We start from the raw sequence: 15403 nt of genomic DNA on the forward strand, positions 1-15403 counted from the left end.
CTGTCCTCACCTCAGGGAGCTTACGCAGGAGCAGCGGTTTTTGTGGGCGTTTCTGCTGACAACACCACCGAACAAATTTTTTTTGTTTGTTTGTTCGAAGGTATATACTCCAGTAATAGTCTTTTCTTGTTGTCAAAATTCGAAAGAAAAAAAAAGAAAAATCTTGTCAAAAATTTAAGACAAAATGTCAGTTACAGTTATTCCAAGTGGAAATGTAAGGCGTCAAATGCCATATCTTATTCTGTCGCGAAAGGTGTTCGGTCTTTATCGTTCTGTCACTCAGTTGCGAGAGCACGTTAAGTCTGGCGCTCGTTAAAGTTGCGCTGGAATTGTGCAGCTAAATCTGAAAGAACTTTGAATTTCAGAGCAATGTGCCAAAGATAAATTTAGATTCAGCAAGCGGAGGCTTCCTTGCACAGTGTGTGCCTTGAGCTCAAGAGAGAGAGAGAGAAAAAAAAAAACCTGATGAGTTTGTTAATGGTGAAGGAAACATTTTTGCACCTGAGGCAATGCAATCGAAGGGTTTGACTTTCTCTGCAGTGAGATAAAGGAAACTCAGCAAACAGATATTATTCAAAACAAATGTAAATATCAATGTTTTAGACGAACTGGGAAATCTCAAAAGTCAAAACTTTTTTTCCTGATAAGCGAAAGAACCAGCAGGCACCTCCAAGTCAACAACAACTATTGCTGTTTTGCAGTATGACTGGAGTGTTTAAAACCAAAGTCAAAATAAGCACAGAGATATAAGAGGTTATTTACAAAGTTTCTCTTGTAATATGTTGAGACATGTCTGCAGTTCATTCGTTGAAGACGTTTAGAAAAATAGTCGAGTTCACTCCATGCTCATTTTTGGTCAGCTCTAAAACTTGACCTTGTCTGGTTTAGCTGCTGTTGGTACCTGAGGGAAAATATTGCCTTGTTTCTGTCATGTAACAAAGGGAGAATTACAGTTTTCAACTCAAATATGGGTCTGAGAAATGTCCTGTTTATGGTTTCAAAGTGTATATAATCTTATTTGTACCAGGTTCTTAAATAATTCAGTGATATATATAAAAATAAAAAAAAAGCTTCCAACCACACTCCAGGGATTCTGTCATTAAATTAGTTATTCATGTCCCTTGAACTTTTCAACATTATGTCACATAAAAAAAAATAATAAAAAAACTGAAATTAATCTCACTGTATTTTTAAAGGGCAAAACCCAAACGTTTTCGACATGTAATGACATTGTATAAGGTTTTCCAAGCATATCTTGCATTTGTGTTCATCCCTCCCAAAATTGCTTTTGGGTTGAACCACCTCAGGATTAAAGTTTTTTTTTTTTTTTTTTTGCGATACATGTCTTTACCAGTATCTCCACGAAATTATGACACGTCTGCAGTTAATTTGGGTTGCAAGAGAGAAAGAGAGAGTGAGCTTTAACACAGATAACGAGAAGGCTAAAATAATTATAATGAAGTCGCTCTGCTTTATCTTTTTGATAAAAACCGCTGTCAGGGAAAATATTGGCAGCCATTTAAAAATACCAGCGTTAACATAAGAATACACAATTTGCAGTTTTATTAATACCAATGACTGTATTTATGTAAAGATGCTAAGAGAAGCAAAAAAAAAACAAAACAACAACTCCGTAATAATCTTGTTTTTGCTATAAGTAATAGTAAAAACCTGTTTTGCAGCCACTTATCTTTCACACATCACCCCTGCTACTAATATTAAAAACTAATGAGTGCAGGAATGCAAGAAAATATATTAATAATTAGCAAAAAAAAAGTAAGGAAGTTTTTGTTTGGCTTCTTTGTGTTTCTGTGGAGGCTGTAGGATGGTGTTTAGTGGCATCTCTCTCACTAGAAATACAAGGTGTGCCATCAATAAAGACAGTCTCAAAGCAGGCCGATATGGTGACAGGATTCTGCAACCGGCTTCACTCCAAATCTTCATTCTTGGAACAGGTTCCATCGTCTCAAGATGTCAATGTTCGCCCTGTTAGACTGTGGATTGCCACAGACCACCTCCAGAATGTAGGTGCTTACAGTGCTGACCGCTGAATACTTGTGGAATCAGATCTGATATACAGTTCATACCAGTGACCAACTCAACCAACTTTGGCATCTTTGGGCAAGTATTGGTTCATGCCATCCCACTGCAGTGTGTGACCAAGCTGGTGGTCAGCATGAAGAAAACATGCCGGGTCGTGTTACTCGTATGGCTCAACAATTCGCCACTGAAGTACTTGATTGTACAATAAATAAACCAAACAACATCAAATTGGGGTGAGTTGCAGAATAATGTTAGGCATTTGCGAAGAGAATTTGGCAAGTCTTTCATGTTCAACCTACAAATGCATTTACTTTATTATTTTTTTTTTAACCTTTATTTTTACAGGTTGTCTCCTTGAGATCCAAGATCTCATTTCCAAGAGAGATCTGCTTTGATAGAACAAAAAATTTGTAACTGTGAATGTGACACAATATAAAGAGGGGAAAACAAAAAACAGGATTTCCAAGACTATATTTTCCAATATTGCAACACTGAAAAAAATAATTGTCCAAACCTAAAATTCCTATGTTTATGTTAATGCGTTTTACATGTTCTGTTGTATTTTGCAAAGAAATCTGAATGTGACAAGATTAAGGCTAAAAAACGGAGACCGGCTCCACAACTCTGATCGGTGTGTCACAAACCGATGTTTGTGCAACTGCGGTTAAAATAACTGATAGCATTAAGACCTATTGTGTTTCTACAGAACGACAACATAAGCAAACTGAGATCTTTCAGCTGCTAAATAGGCATGTTTTTAAGGTGGTGGGCCTAACCTGAAGTAACGTTTTGAGCCTGAGAAGTTGATTCCTCAGCACGCTGCAGTCCTGGGTCATGTGCTCCAGAGTGAGTTCGTCCAGCATTGGTTTGTAGACTGGCTGCTTCCCATCAGACTGGACGGGACGAGAAGGAAACCTGGAAGTCTTGTGATTGTCGTAATTACTAAGGAAATGAAGCCTGAAAGAAAGAGGGGGAAAAAAAGTCATGTCGTTTGCTTTGGTGTATTTGTTTCGCTAGTTTGATTTTATCCTTTACTTCTCTTTTTTTATTATTTGGAAGCCTGACCAACCTGCTGTCATGGAAGAAGTGATCTGGGCCACTCCAGCGGTGCTGCTTGCGTCGTTGCCCCTGTCGGCTACCTCTGTCTGAGCCCTCCGTGAGAGACATGCTGTCAAAGTCTGTAGGGAAAGAATGTGGAGCATGGGTGAGACATCAGTAATATACCAAAGAGACAAGAGAGATAGGGGTGGAAAAAAAAAAAAAAAGTGTGATGCACTTATACTTGGGGCAGAACAGAAAAAGCTGGATTCAAGTTTAAAAAAGTACTTCTCCTCTCTCTTCTTTGAAAAGAAACTCCCAACGACTCCGTATTCAGCGACACTTACGCAGCCACGTCTTAAACCATGACGGTAACAAAGCTGACAGCTGAGAAAGCGTGGTTCCCAGCAAACCACAATGACCTTTGGCTTTTATGTGCGAGACGCTCAAAGAAGCAAGAAGCAGATAAAGACAGCAAACCTCATTCAAAGAAATTCAGCAGCCGTGTTTAGCATACTTTACCCAGAGCGTCACCGCATAGCGCAGAAGCAGACAGCCGGTCTGATATGCAGCCGTCACATTCCTAGGAACTAAGGAGCCTCCAATGACTCCTTTCAGCTAAGATAAAGTCCTTCAGGAAGGAATACAAACTGAATAAAACAAAATCCATGAACGCAGACAAAGTCAGGAGCAGACTGGAGAGAATTGAGACCCTGCCCAGTTAGCTGATGATTTGTCAAAAGGCCGGGGGGGAGAAAAGTCAGCCCAGCTCCTGGGCTGTCTGACCCCCGTCTTTGTTGACGGCCTTGTTTTTCTGGGAACTCCCTAGGAACTGGAGCTGGTAGAGGAGAGAGAGAGTCGGCTGTGGTGGTGCTGGGGAGAGCAGGGGAGGTGACTGGTTTGTGTCCAAGCGAAGGAAGTCGCCAGCTGGGAGAGAGCAAAGCTGTGGCCTCTCTCCTTTCAAGGAGCCTGACAGCTGGATGAGAACATAACACAAGTTCTCTTCTCTTTTCCTTTCCACTTTTCCTGTTTTGTGTCAGGGTCTTTAGAAGAATCTCCCTTCCCCATGCCACATCGCACCGCCTGCCCCGTGGGCTGGAGTTGGCTGAACTCCTCAGTGTGCGCTTCCGTTGCCTCGCCTCTCGTGACACAAACTCTACCCGTGACACGTAAGAGCTATAAATATGGCTGCTGCCCGCAAAGGAGTAGGAAGAGATGACGCTCCAATTTACATTCCTGCAGTGTGAACATTCCCTTCCCGCTCGCCACCTCCTGCTCTCAGAAACAGGGAGATGACTGCTTACAAACTCCACATCCGGCTTTGAAAGTTTGTTAGTTGTTTTCCGGGTTTCTGTTGAAGCCATCTAAAAAAGCTAGCTTGGTTCACTTCATGCTCTGTTTTTGGTTAGCACTAAGGACGAGCCTTGTCTACTTTAGCTGCCGTTGGAACCGAAGGAAAAAATTTGCCTTGTTGTTGTTGTATAGCAAAGGATGAATTGCAGTTTTTAACATTTTAACTTTAAGATGGCAAAAAATATTACAATTATAAACCATCTTGTGTTGGTCTATCACATAAAATACCATCAAATTCACAGAAATCTGTAGCTGTAATGTGACAAGATTTGGAGAATTTCAGGTGTATGGAACCGTCTAAAAAAGTAAAGAGGAAATAGAAAGTTTCATGATAAACTAAGACAATCTCAACAAAAGGAAACGCATACAAAAATCAGTAAAACCTCAGACTTCACCTTTTTTCTTGACATGACTGTATGACAACAAGCCATTCTGGGCTTGAAGACCACAGCAAATATAAGAATGTGTTTATGGTTCGGCAAGTCTTTTAAAGCAGCTTTTTAAAAAAGCGGGATGCTACAGACATCATAAAAACTGGCCTTGAAACACAATGCTCCACCTTATTATTTCCTTAGTTTTTGCAATAAGCAGCCATTGGCGTCCAGATGCCCCTTTGCACGCTCATACGCACAAGACATCAAACAGACATACTCTGCAGATTAAATTTCATAGTGCCTAAAGGGAGCCTTGTTTGAACAAACCGAGCCTGGCGAGTGCATTCACGGCGAACTATTGCATCAAACCCATTAGAAATGAATCGCCTGGCTTCAAGAATGACAAGGAAAAATTCATTTCCAAGAATTCATTATATTTCATGACAGGAAAAGGTCAATCCTCGACCCTTCTTTTCACTCTACCAAAATAACATAATGCAACACAACCTGAAAGGGGCATAATGATGTCAGCACTGTTATTATGTAGTAATAGTATGAGAACTTGTTTACCTTTAACACCCACAAAGAAACCATTTATTCTGTCTTAATGAGATCGCTGTCTACATGTTTGTATTTGAGGAGTGAAAATCGGAAAACTTAGGAGACTTTGACAGATGCGATAGTTGGCGATGTGAGGTGCGGATATTAAGCTATTAAAGCAATCACGCCAGCATCGAACCGCTGTCGTCAGGGGAAACATATGTTTGAGCCGCTTCTATATAAGTGCACTCTGGTTCTCACGCAACAGTAATTGTCAATCATGCACATCTGTGTGCATCTGTTCATAAAACAAAGCCAGACAGCTGGGTAGAAAAACTGTTCCAAGTTAGCGGACGAGCATTCAGTCAAAGTCTGGAGTTGTCATTTAACAATTCTTTAAAAAAAAAAAACAAAAAAAAAAACAGGACAAATATTTAAAGAGTAATAGGACGAAATACACAACAAGGCATCTATTAAACTTCTTTAATGGATGTTGCAATGGCAAGCATGCACCCAAGGCAAAGCAGGATTCAATTTATTCAAACCATTATATCCCACAGAAGAACTACTGGAAATGGAAAGCACAGGCCTTGGCAGTGTATTAATTTACATTTATGATAAGACAGTTTTGCTGGAGGTTTGCGCTTATACAAAAATAATGGACAACCCCCAGCAACAGAAACTTAAGTATTCATCATGGCCTTATGTGGCGTAAATGCAATAACACCAGAAAGTGTTTATGCGTGCGTGTGCATGTGTGTGTGCGTGCATGTGCTGACCGTGCAAGCTATCCTCTGGGAGGTCCACATCCAGCATGAGATCATTATCGTCCAAATCTCCAGCTCCCAGAGGGTCCAGGTTGTTCAAGATGTCCTGAGAATCACAAAATTCCAGGTAATACTTCTATATAGTATTGCACAACACAGCAGAGACATTGTGAGTACAATACATCCATTCTACTATTTTGCAAAAGGAAGCTGCAGCAAAGGTAAAGTGACAAATGGCAGACAAAATACAAAGTCTTTGGGTGCAAATATTAAAGCCTTTCAAGAATATACCACTCACAGTCCTCAGGGATTTTGACCGGACAACTATGATGCAAGTCTTTTGTACTTCCACATCCCAAAGTTTGCTATATTGAATTAAGATTTTATGGCTATAAAGGCCATTGGAGTAAAGTGAATTCATTATCAATGTGGGCACATTGAGGTAATAAAGGGATAGACATGCTGAATAACAACACTCAGGAAGGCTGAGTGAAATGGCTATCTCCAGTAGCCATTTCACCATCAATGAACTGATCAGGCAAGATGAATCCATGATTTCATGTTCACACCAACTTCTTACAATCTGAATGTCTCAGCTCAAATTTAGAGAGAAGTCCGATCATGTAGCGTTTTTCTAGTTTCATGTTATCATATGTTGGGAGCTCATGAGAATGGTTGCATATCTCCAACCATTCTGCCCAATGTGCTTTGACGACTGACGTAAACGGGGATCTTTGCCCGTACACCTGCTGCCACTCAAGGATATTTACTATCTTTCTGGACCATTTTCTGTAAACCTGATATGGTTGTGCAGAAAAATCCTAGAGGACCAGCAGTTTCTGAAAGTCTTAGATCACCACATTTGGGTCCAACAACCATAACATGTTCAAAGTACTTCAGTTCTCTTTGTTCCTAATTCTGATGCTCAGTTTTAATGCGTCTTTAACTCATCTAGAAGCTTTTAGATGCAGCCACATGATTCCGGTTTAATTATTTGGGCTAACAGGAAATTAAACAGATGTACCTGATAAACAAAGTAAGTAGTTACATTTACATTGAAGGTCTATGAAATACTTTTTTCTTCTTTTTCAAAGTAGGTTGGGTGTAGTTAACGTCACAACTGATAATAGAAAGTTAATTGAACACAACCAAATGTCTTTCCACTCCTAAAAATAGGTAATTAGCAAACATTTATACGTATTTTCAAGATTCCCCCTTTGTTTTTTTTAAATAACATTCTCGCATATAGTTTTCCAAATATCAAGATATTTATGACAGGACAGGTTTTTCAAAAGAAAAATATCACCCAATTATGAATGATAATGCACTCTGCTTTGAAAAGCCAACAAAAACACTTCTCATATCAGCTTCAAATTATGCAGCAGTCTGACTTGCTTTCAAAATAAAGCATCTCAAAGGCAGAGAAAAGAATCAATAGTTCAAAGCTTTATTTATTAATTTTTCATGACATTTTTTTTTGCTCTTTGAAATTAAATAGACAAGAACACACAACTGCAAAATTAGACATTATTGAATTTCTTGTGTGTGTCACAATAAGTGACAAGTGTTGAGTTTCCAGACGTTATGATGAAAAAAAGATGACTCCACCATCTTCCAAATAGTGCGAGAGAAAATGTGGGTGGAATTTTTGCGGCCATGTGGAATAAGACAAATTTCATCCGTTTCATTCCCTTTCCTTCTTATTCCATGTTTTACATCTTCCCCTTTAACCTTAACCCTGTTGCTATGACCAGTTTCGCTCCTGTCTTTGAGATAAAACATCGATTTTAGGTCAAACTTAATTTTTCCTCCATTTAAATTAGCATAACATCAGGTGCAAACCATGAGGACATAATTCCTCTGCATTTTAAGTGTTTTAAGAGTATTGTCCTGTTAAAACGTCTGACGTTCAGTTTGATTTGGTCATGAGATTGGAAAAGCTGACTAAGGAGAATGACGTAGCAGTTTATGGGCTTGGGAAGGGATTTATAGAGGTGTTACAAGAGTGGAATAAGACAATAAACTGTAGATAATATAGCTTACAAGTGGAGGACACTCAAAAAAAAAAAAAAAAAAAAAGACTGCCAACACATCCAGATCTGGCTGCTCAAGAAGGTTTTCCCTAAAAGCAGAACCCAAAACGCCTAAAGAAGTACAAGTGAAATGTAATCAAGTGACCTGCCACAGGCTTTTGCTGCTGCTGATTTTGAAAGTGCATGCCTGTACAATCAGAAAGAGCTAACATGGGAAATATGCAACCTTTCCTCATTAAGAATACCATGAACAGCTGATTGGACAAAAACCAAGACTTCCTGAATAATGTTCTTTTGACAGAAGTCTAAAACTAAATTAGATGGACACAAAGCTACCAGAATTAGTAAAGTCTGACTGTCCCATTGACAATGGACACCTTTATAGATTTGACTCTGTATGATTGCAAATTTTATTTTCTTTTTAACTGAATGGGTACAAGGTGCGTTTCTGCCAGATCTTGGTGATATGTGTAAAATACAATTCTCTAACAAATAAACATTAAAAAAAAAATTTCTTTTTTGTCACAAAGATGTATGTTCAAGTTCCTTTTATGCAGACATAACCTCAAAAAAATACAAGAGAACATTTGAATTATTTCAGTATTTGCTAGAAGATATCCACAGTTTGCCAAGCTGCTTGCTGTGGGCCAAGAAAATATTTTACGGTTTTGAACAAAAATATGAACTAAAAAGTTTCAAATCTTTAAAGTGACAACAGGCTTTAAAAGAATCATCAACAGGCCTCTGATTTTCACTGTGAGCACAGCAGTACAAAGTATAACGCTAATTAAAACATGTGAAATTTTAGTACATGAAGCACAAAGGATGGTACAGTTTGTTTGTGCAGAAAGCTCAGTAAATAAATAAAATGGATACGTTTTTTCGTTGAAAATTCATCTAAAACTCTTCTTGCATGCATAACCACACACTATTTATATTGGTGACGGTGACAAAGTCCCAATTGAAATTTTATCCAATTAAAACTTTGTGCAGTTTGAATGTCACCTTCGGTATTTATCACTTTTATTTTGAAAAAAACATGCTTCTTGGCCATGTAAACAAACCTTCTGATCCACTGGGAGAGTTTCAGTCCAAAGGTCTGCAGTGTGGACACTGAACGCTTAAAAATCCAAGTGCAACCCCAGCCACTGCAGACCTGTAAAAGCTGAGAATGTCCAGGAGAAGCTTTTCATCCCAACAGGCTAAACTAGATTTTGGGGAACATAATAATGGAAACAAAAGCATCCTGCTCTCAACCCATCCAAAAAGCTAAAGTTAAACGGAGGTTATGTGTCTACCAATCGATACGCACACAAAAGAAATATTGACAGAGTGTTTCTCAGACATTTCAACCTTGTGTTCTATGGTCTGGCACTGAAAAGGCCTATTTTACAATTAATTAACGATTGCTTTCTGAAGAAGTCCCGGACATGCACTCAAAATTCTCGCCATGTAAAATACTCGCTATTCTTAGTGGGAGCGAGAACGGCCAAAACAAAGCTCAGATGATGTGTGTCTTATGTGGTAGCCGTCCGTCCGTCTCGCATAAAAGTATAAAACTCTTCTCCTCTGTCTTTGGAGTCACTGGTGGCCTTTGTGAGGAGAGCATTATCTGCCCCAGTCCTTTCCGCATGTCCCTGTAAGCCACTTACCAAACCAATTATGCAGAACAAAACAGCTATTTCATGAGTATAAAGACACGGCTGTTGCAACAGTGTGGTGGGCCATTTCAATCAAAGACAACCAGTCAAATTTTATGGATAGATAAGCAGCAATGTTTTCATATCCGCTGTGCTCGCTGGTTGTTTGAGAAATTTCCTACTGAGGGCTATAAATAAGAACCAGACCACAAACATTTTCCAATACTTTATCACGCATGAAAACTATGTCGAGCCGTTTCTCTTAGCTGGTCCTCCAGATCCATTTTCTTCAATGCAAAATATATTTTCCTGCTCCATCGCACTTGATTTAAGGTCTTGGCAGACCTCTCCGTGTTTGTGTCCATGACCAGATTGTACCTCACAGAGAAGCACAGAGTCTGAGTCAAACTATTTTTTTTTTTTAAGCACAGCTGAAACACCCTATTCCACTCAGATATGCATAGTTTTAACTGCATATCATAGGGGGCGATAATGGGCTGGTTTATACATTATTAATTTAGAAGAGGAGGAGATGAAAAGAACCAAATCCTTATTTGACGAGTCCAACAGTAAAAGCTTTTAAACTGATTCAATTTTGGAAATCAGAACCTCATTTCAGCATCCGGCCTGCTTCATTATTTGCGAAACCTACAAAATAATAACACTCAGCTGTTCTTCAAGCATATTCAAAGTGATTAGTTCTTCCAGAATTATTGTAAAATGCAGGGAGAAAAAAAATTAGGATATTAGAGTAAAAAAAAGAGAGTTTTTTTTTTTATTTTTTTTATGAAAAATGTATAGGAATCTTGAACGTAGCCGTGGGTGGGCGCACACAATCAGGAAATCAATTGTGGGTGTGACAAAACCTCACCCTAAATCCATAATGATGTGAAAGTCGCTACAATTTATTAGCAACGCTAGAAGCTAGACAGCTTTCTCTGATTAGCACATTTTGTCCAAATTACATAAGTACAAGAGCAGCAATAGTGCAAAGCAAAGGTCAAACTAGAACAAAGAGTTCAGAGACAAAGAATTGATATTATAGACCAGAGGTCCTCAGATCCAGGCCTCAGGGGCCGGTTGACTGCAACTTTCAGATAAGTTCCTGGTCCAACACACCTGATGCGAATGGCTGAATCTCCTCCTCAGAATTGGGCGGTCAGGTTCTCCAGAGTCCTGCTAATGACCTCGTTATTTGACTCAGGTGTGTTGAAGCAGAGACGCATCTAAAAGTTGTAGGACACTGACCCTCGAGGCGTGGAGTTGAAGACTTGTGTTAAAAACAATGAAACAATGGCTGTTCGTTATAGGAGGGAAAGCTGCAGCTCAATACGTTGCATTTGTTTTAATAGACGTAACAGTTACTCTTACTTAGCTACGCAATTTCAAAACGCAGCCTGAATCGCCTGAATGCATGAGTTTGACTATAGAGTTGAAAAAAATAATACAAACAAGGCTCAGGCAAATACAGACATAAAGAATATCAGACACTTATATGATGATCTCTAAATAGCATTTGAAAATTGGAGGGGTTTTTTTTTTTTTTTTTTTTAAATCACATTTCTTTTGGTTAAATGCTTTTCTTTCTGCGGCGCGCAGGCAAACATTCGGGGACAGACACAGGCGATGCAGAGGAAGCACACTGAGCCAAACTGTTAAATGAATGATGGCAGCTGCAGCAAGGAATAAAAAAGAGTTAGAAAACCATCGATTCAGCTGTGTATTTTTTTTTTCCCCATGATTTATCTATCTTTCACATTTTCTTTTGTTTTGCTGACAGAATAACAAGACGCTGTTGTGGCACAGTGAAAGCACTGTATATATGTTGTGTACCGAACCGCCACATATGTACAGCTGTGATAAAAAACAACAAAAAACAACACAATTTTAGTCAGGAACAGACTGACCTTTAGATAACAAAATGAAATGTGCCAGAACGGGAAGCTGTCAAGAGGCACAGCAAACAATCGAGGTGTCTCAGCTGTTTACACGTTGTTTTATCGCTCCAAGATGATTTGATTTGGGATAGTTGTTGTCCGACATGTATGCAAACCACGGAAAACTGAGTGCAGTTTTATCCATGTGTAATGTATGGAACGAGAACACTTGAAAATTTGATGACAAATTACAGACGGCATTTAAATGTAGTAGATAAATCCATGTTTTCATCTCCCAATCGCGTTACATTTGGCTGCAATCTGGAAAGTGATTTTAACTTGTGTTCAAGTTGATGTCAGGCACAACAAGCCTCGCCAAAAATCAGCAACACTGACAAAAGGGGACAACGATGCTGGAAAGACTACATACAGAAGAATAGCAGCCATGAAATGTAATGAGACTGCTGCATGTTGAATAAGATGGAAGGGAGAAAGAAATACGGCGTAATGATGTGCCCAAATGGTTACAATTTCAGTAATAGCTACGCTATGTGAAAATGCTTGTATAGGCCTCAATTTTTCTTTTTTTTTCTCCCAGCTCCTCCTCTCTGTATGTATCAAAACTGTGTATTAAAGTACATCTCCAGCTACAGAATGTGATTTAAAATACATGCACGTCATTTGCAGCTTTCGCTTCTTTGCAAACAGATTCAGAGAAAAGACACCAAGTCAGCGGTCGGTAAAGTGCGAAAGTTTCTCGTGTAGAGGTCCGTCTCAGCTTACTAGGATATTATCCTGATGCAATTTTACTTCAGTGTTTCAATTATAAAAGTGAAAACATGCCGACAGTGCTATAATTTATTTGCTTTTTCTTCATTTTGCTTCTCATGGTTAATAATTTGCTGGTCATTTAGCTATGATGATTAAAGCAGGTATTTCTACTTTTGTCTGTGTGAGCCTTAATGGACCAATAGTCACTGCCTATGGAAACTTCACCCCAGAGATAAACCATCTTAATTTCTATACATCTTAGCTTATCCTCCAGGTGTTGAAGTCTTGAATTCAAAAAGAAATGCAAAACTTAATTTTATCTAGAAAAGGGGTCAGATCTTACCTTCATGTTCTTAACTCTCTCAAGATTTCAGTTATCCATGCTGCTTATGAATGGTTCACTGTCACATGTTTTCCTTCCATTCAACTTTCCAACACATGCCTGGATTTGGCAAGCATTAACCCTCTGTGGAGAGCTCCGTTTGTGGACGGCTCCAGCGACTGTGCTGGAAGTGAACAGTCTGCTCCATTAATGTGGAGGCTGTAGCATATATTTTGTTTCTGATATTCATAGAAGTCGAATTAAGTTGTCAACAGAAGTAAATGGTTAACAATTCGGAGTAAATTATTATATCTTTCACATTCCGAATCAAATCTCTTAAACAAATGACCATTTATTAATTAATGCTTATTAATGTGTGTATCAAACCAAATTAATTCACTGAGTTACCTGTGGAACTGACTTGATTGACCATGACACTGTAAGAATATGACAGCTATAAACCTCCCTTATTAGTGGCTACACATCTAGGACTGCAGCTGGCTGGTGTACATCCATTACCCAAAGTAATCATGTTACGTTTATTTTCCCCAACACAATATTTTGCAGCAAAGTAAAGCACTCTCGGCACTCATATACTGGAAACTGGAAAACACTATGGCCAGCCACAGCAATGACAGTGAAATTTATCATCAATACAATATTGATTTAATTTAAACCACTTGGTTTTGATGGTGAAAAGTGTTTTTTTTTGTTCGTCTTTGCAATCTGTCGTTATTGCCATTCCGCTTCCTAACATTAGGCCAAGAAATGGCCATTTAAAGGAACATCGTGGTGGTGATGAACGGCGGAGGAACATAAAAACACCAAAGTTTCTCTTAAATGGCTGCTTCTGTCGTCTAAGAAAACAAACTGAGGCAGACGAGCTCCAAGCCCCATCAATGAAACGGCGAAGCTCGCACTCTGGAAGCAGGCTCAATAAAGGACTGAGCATTCTGTGGACAAAAAGACTTAAGAACTTCATTCATTTAAACGCTAATGACTTAACGTGTCTCAACCTGGGGCTACAAAAGCCTAACGGTGGGAAAAACAAAATAGGCATAAGACAAAGCCCGAGCATTTCTGAAGCTTTGAGAAAAGGCACAGAAGGAAGCCAGAGTATTACACAACCAAAGTACGTCTTTTGCTTTGTTTTTTTTTTTGTTGTTTTTTTTAGCCAGCTGTTAGAAGGGTAGAAAAGATGAAAGAGACAGAGCAAAGAAATTCCCAGGCAAACAAAATGTATTCGAAGGCAAAAGAAGCTAAGATGGTAGCAGAATGGTAGAAAATGGGTGAAATGTTTATACACAAACACTAATATTACAATGTACTACGATACAATAATAGGAAAATCATTAACTTTGAAACCAGAAGCAAATAAACAGCAGAAAATATTGCAAACGCAAGAAAAAAAAAATATTTCCATGTTTTCTTTTAATGGGATTTGATTATTAATCTGCAGGTTGGATGGTTGTTTTATTTCCTTTCTTCTTTTTTTTTAGTTTATGCTGAATTCACCAAACATAAAACTCCCCGTATTGTCAGTCTTTGAAGGGATCCAGTAAAATAATTTACTGTTGTGCACTCTTTTTTTTTTTTTACTTCAAATCAAAACTAGACATCTCACTACATTAAGATATATCTTAAAAGCTTAACTTCAATATCTGTCCAGGCTTGCAGATGCTATCGATACACTGAGCTGAGGGTTGGAAAAAAAAAGAGAACAAAAAAACACTCAGAAATTGTGAGATGTAGCTTTCAGTTTCAGCTGCTACTTTGCAAAGCAGGTATTGTGCTCCTCTGCCTGGCACATCATGGGAATCTCATTATGAGCTCTGGTAGCCCACTCCTTAATTTTGCAAAAAGCTGTATGAATGCAGATATGGCTACAAATCAACACACAAGAAAAGGGATGGCAGACACAAACAGGAAAACAGAAAAGCTTTGAAGCGCGCTCATATTTTGTTTAAAGGATGCACAGTGCCTCCAAGTGGGCTGAACAAGCCACTGCAGTTTGGCGACGTGATCGCAGCAAAAAAAATGAGGAGGTATATCTCTGACTCACTCTGTCTTGCAAGAAATAATTTATATATGTGAAAATGACAATTTTCACATATATAAATGTTATTTACCAACCTGCTCCTCCTTTTACCAAGATCTTCTTGGAGTCGTAAGCAGGAAGCAAGAATCTGCTAAAAGACGGATTCGTAAATGCATTTGCCTCAAACAAGTTATGCAACCATAATATCACGCTTCTTGAATCTTCAAGAACCAAAGGCTTGTTTGTGACACAAACACTGGTTTGGTACAGAGTTACATTTGCTGCTTTCTTTAGCTCATTGCAAGCAACTATTTACTCAAGAGAACAACGGAATGATGAGGGGTTATATTCAAACAGATGGAGAGGAAATGGCAAAAAAGGGTGGGGATAAGAGGAGCTCAGTGCATCCAATTACAGTAAGTGGATTCATTTCCTCTAATCAAATAGCTTGGTTAAATATCTCACAGGCAGATTCCCCATAGAGCCAATCTTCACACATCAGCAATCAGCCACTACATCTGCTCTCTTTCTGCTTCTGCCCTTTTTCCTTTTTCCCCCCCTTCACTTCTTTTTCACCTCTAAGCTTCCAATGTGAGGACCGAGTTCC

At 38.8% G+C, this 15403-nt stretch overlaps 1 protein-coding gene across 2 annotated transcripts in view; it reads right to left on the minus strand.

Moving 5' to 3' along the window:
• The window catches only part of ccser2a (coiled-coil serine-rich protein 2a), a 63041-nt gene that overhangs the window by 30580 nt on the left and 17058 nt on the right, over positions 1-15403 (minus strand). For both annotated transcript variants that reach the window (XM_088013516.1, XM_088013517.1), the window contains exons 4-6: positions 6128-6221; positions 3113-3221; positions 2820-3000 (exon numbers count right to left, since the gene is read on the minus strand). In XM_088013516.1, the coding sequence (XP_087869642.1) occupies positions 2820-3000; positions 3113-3221; positions 6128-6221 (384 nt within the window). The remainder of the gene's footprint in view (positions 1-2819; positions 3001-3112; positions 3222-6127; positions 6222-15403) is intronic.

Source organism: Poecilia mexicana, unplaced genomic scaffold (assembly GCF_051168715.1).
Source record: "Poecilia mexicana isolate PSO_F unplaced genomic scaffold, ASM5116871v1 scaffold_15, whole genome shotgun sequence".
In the NCBI taxonomy this organism is placed as follows: Eukaryota; Metazoa; Chordata; class Actinopteri; order Cyprinodontiformes; family Poeciliidae; genus Poecilia; species Poecilia mexicana.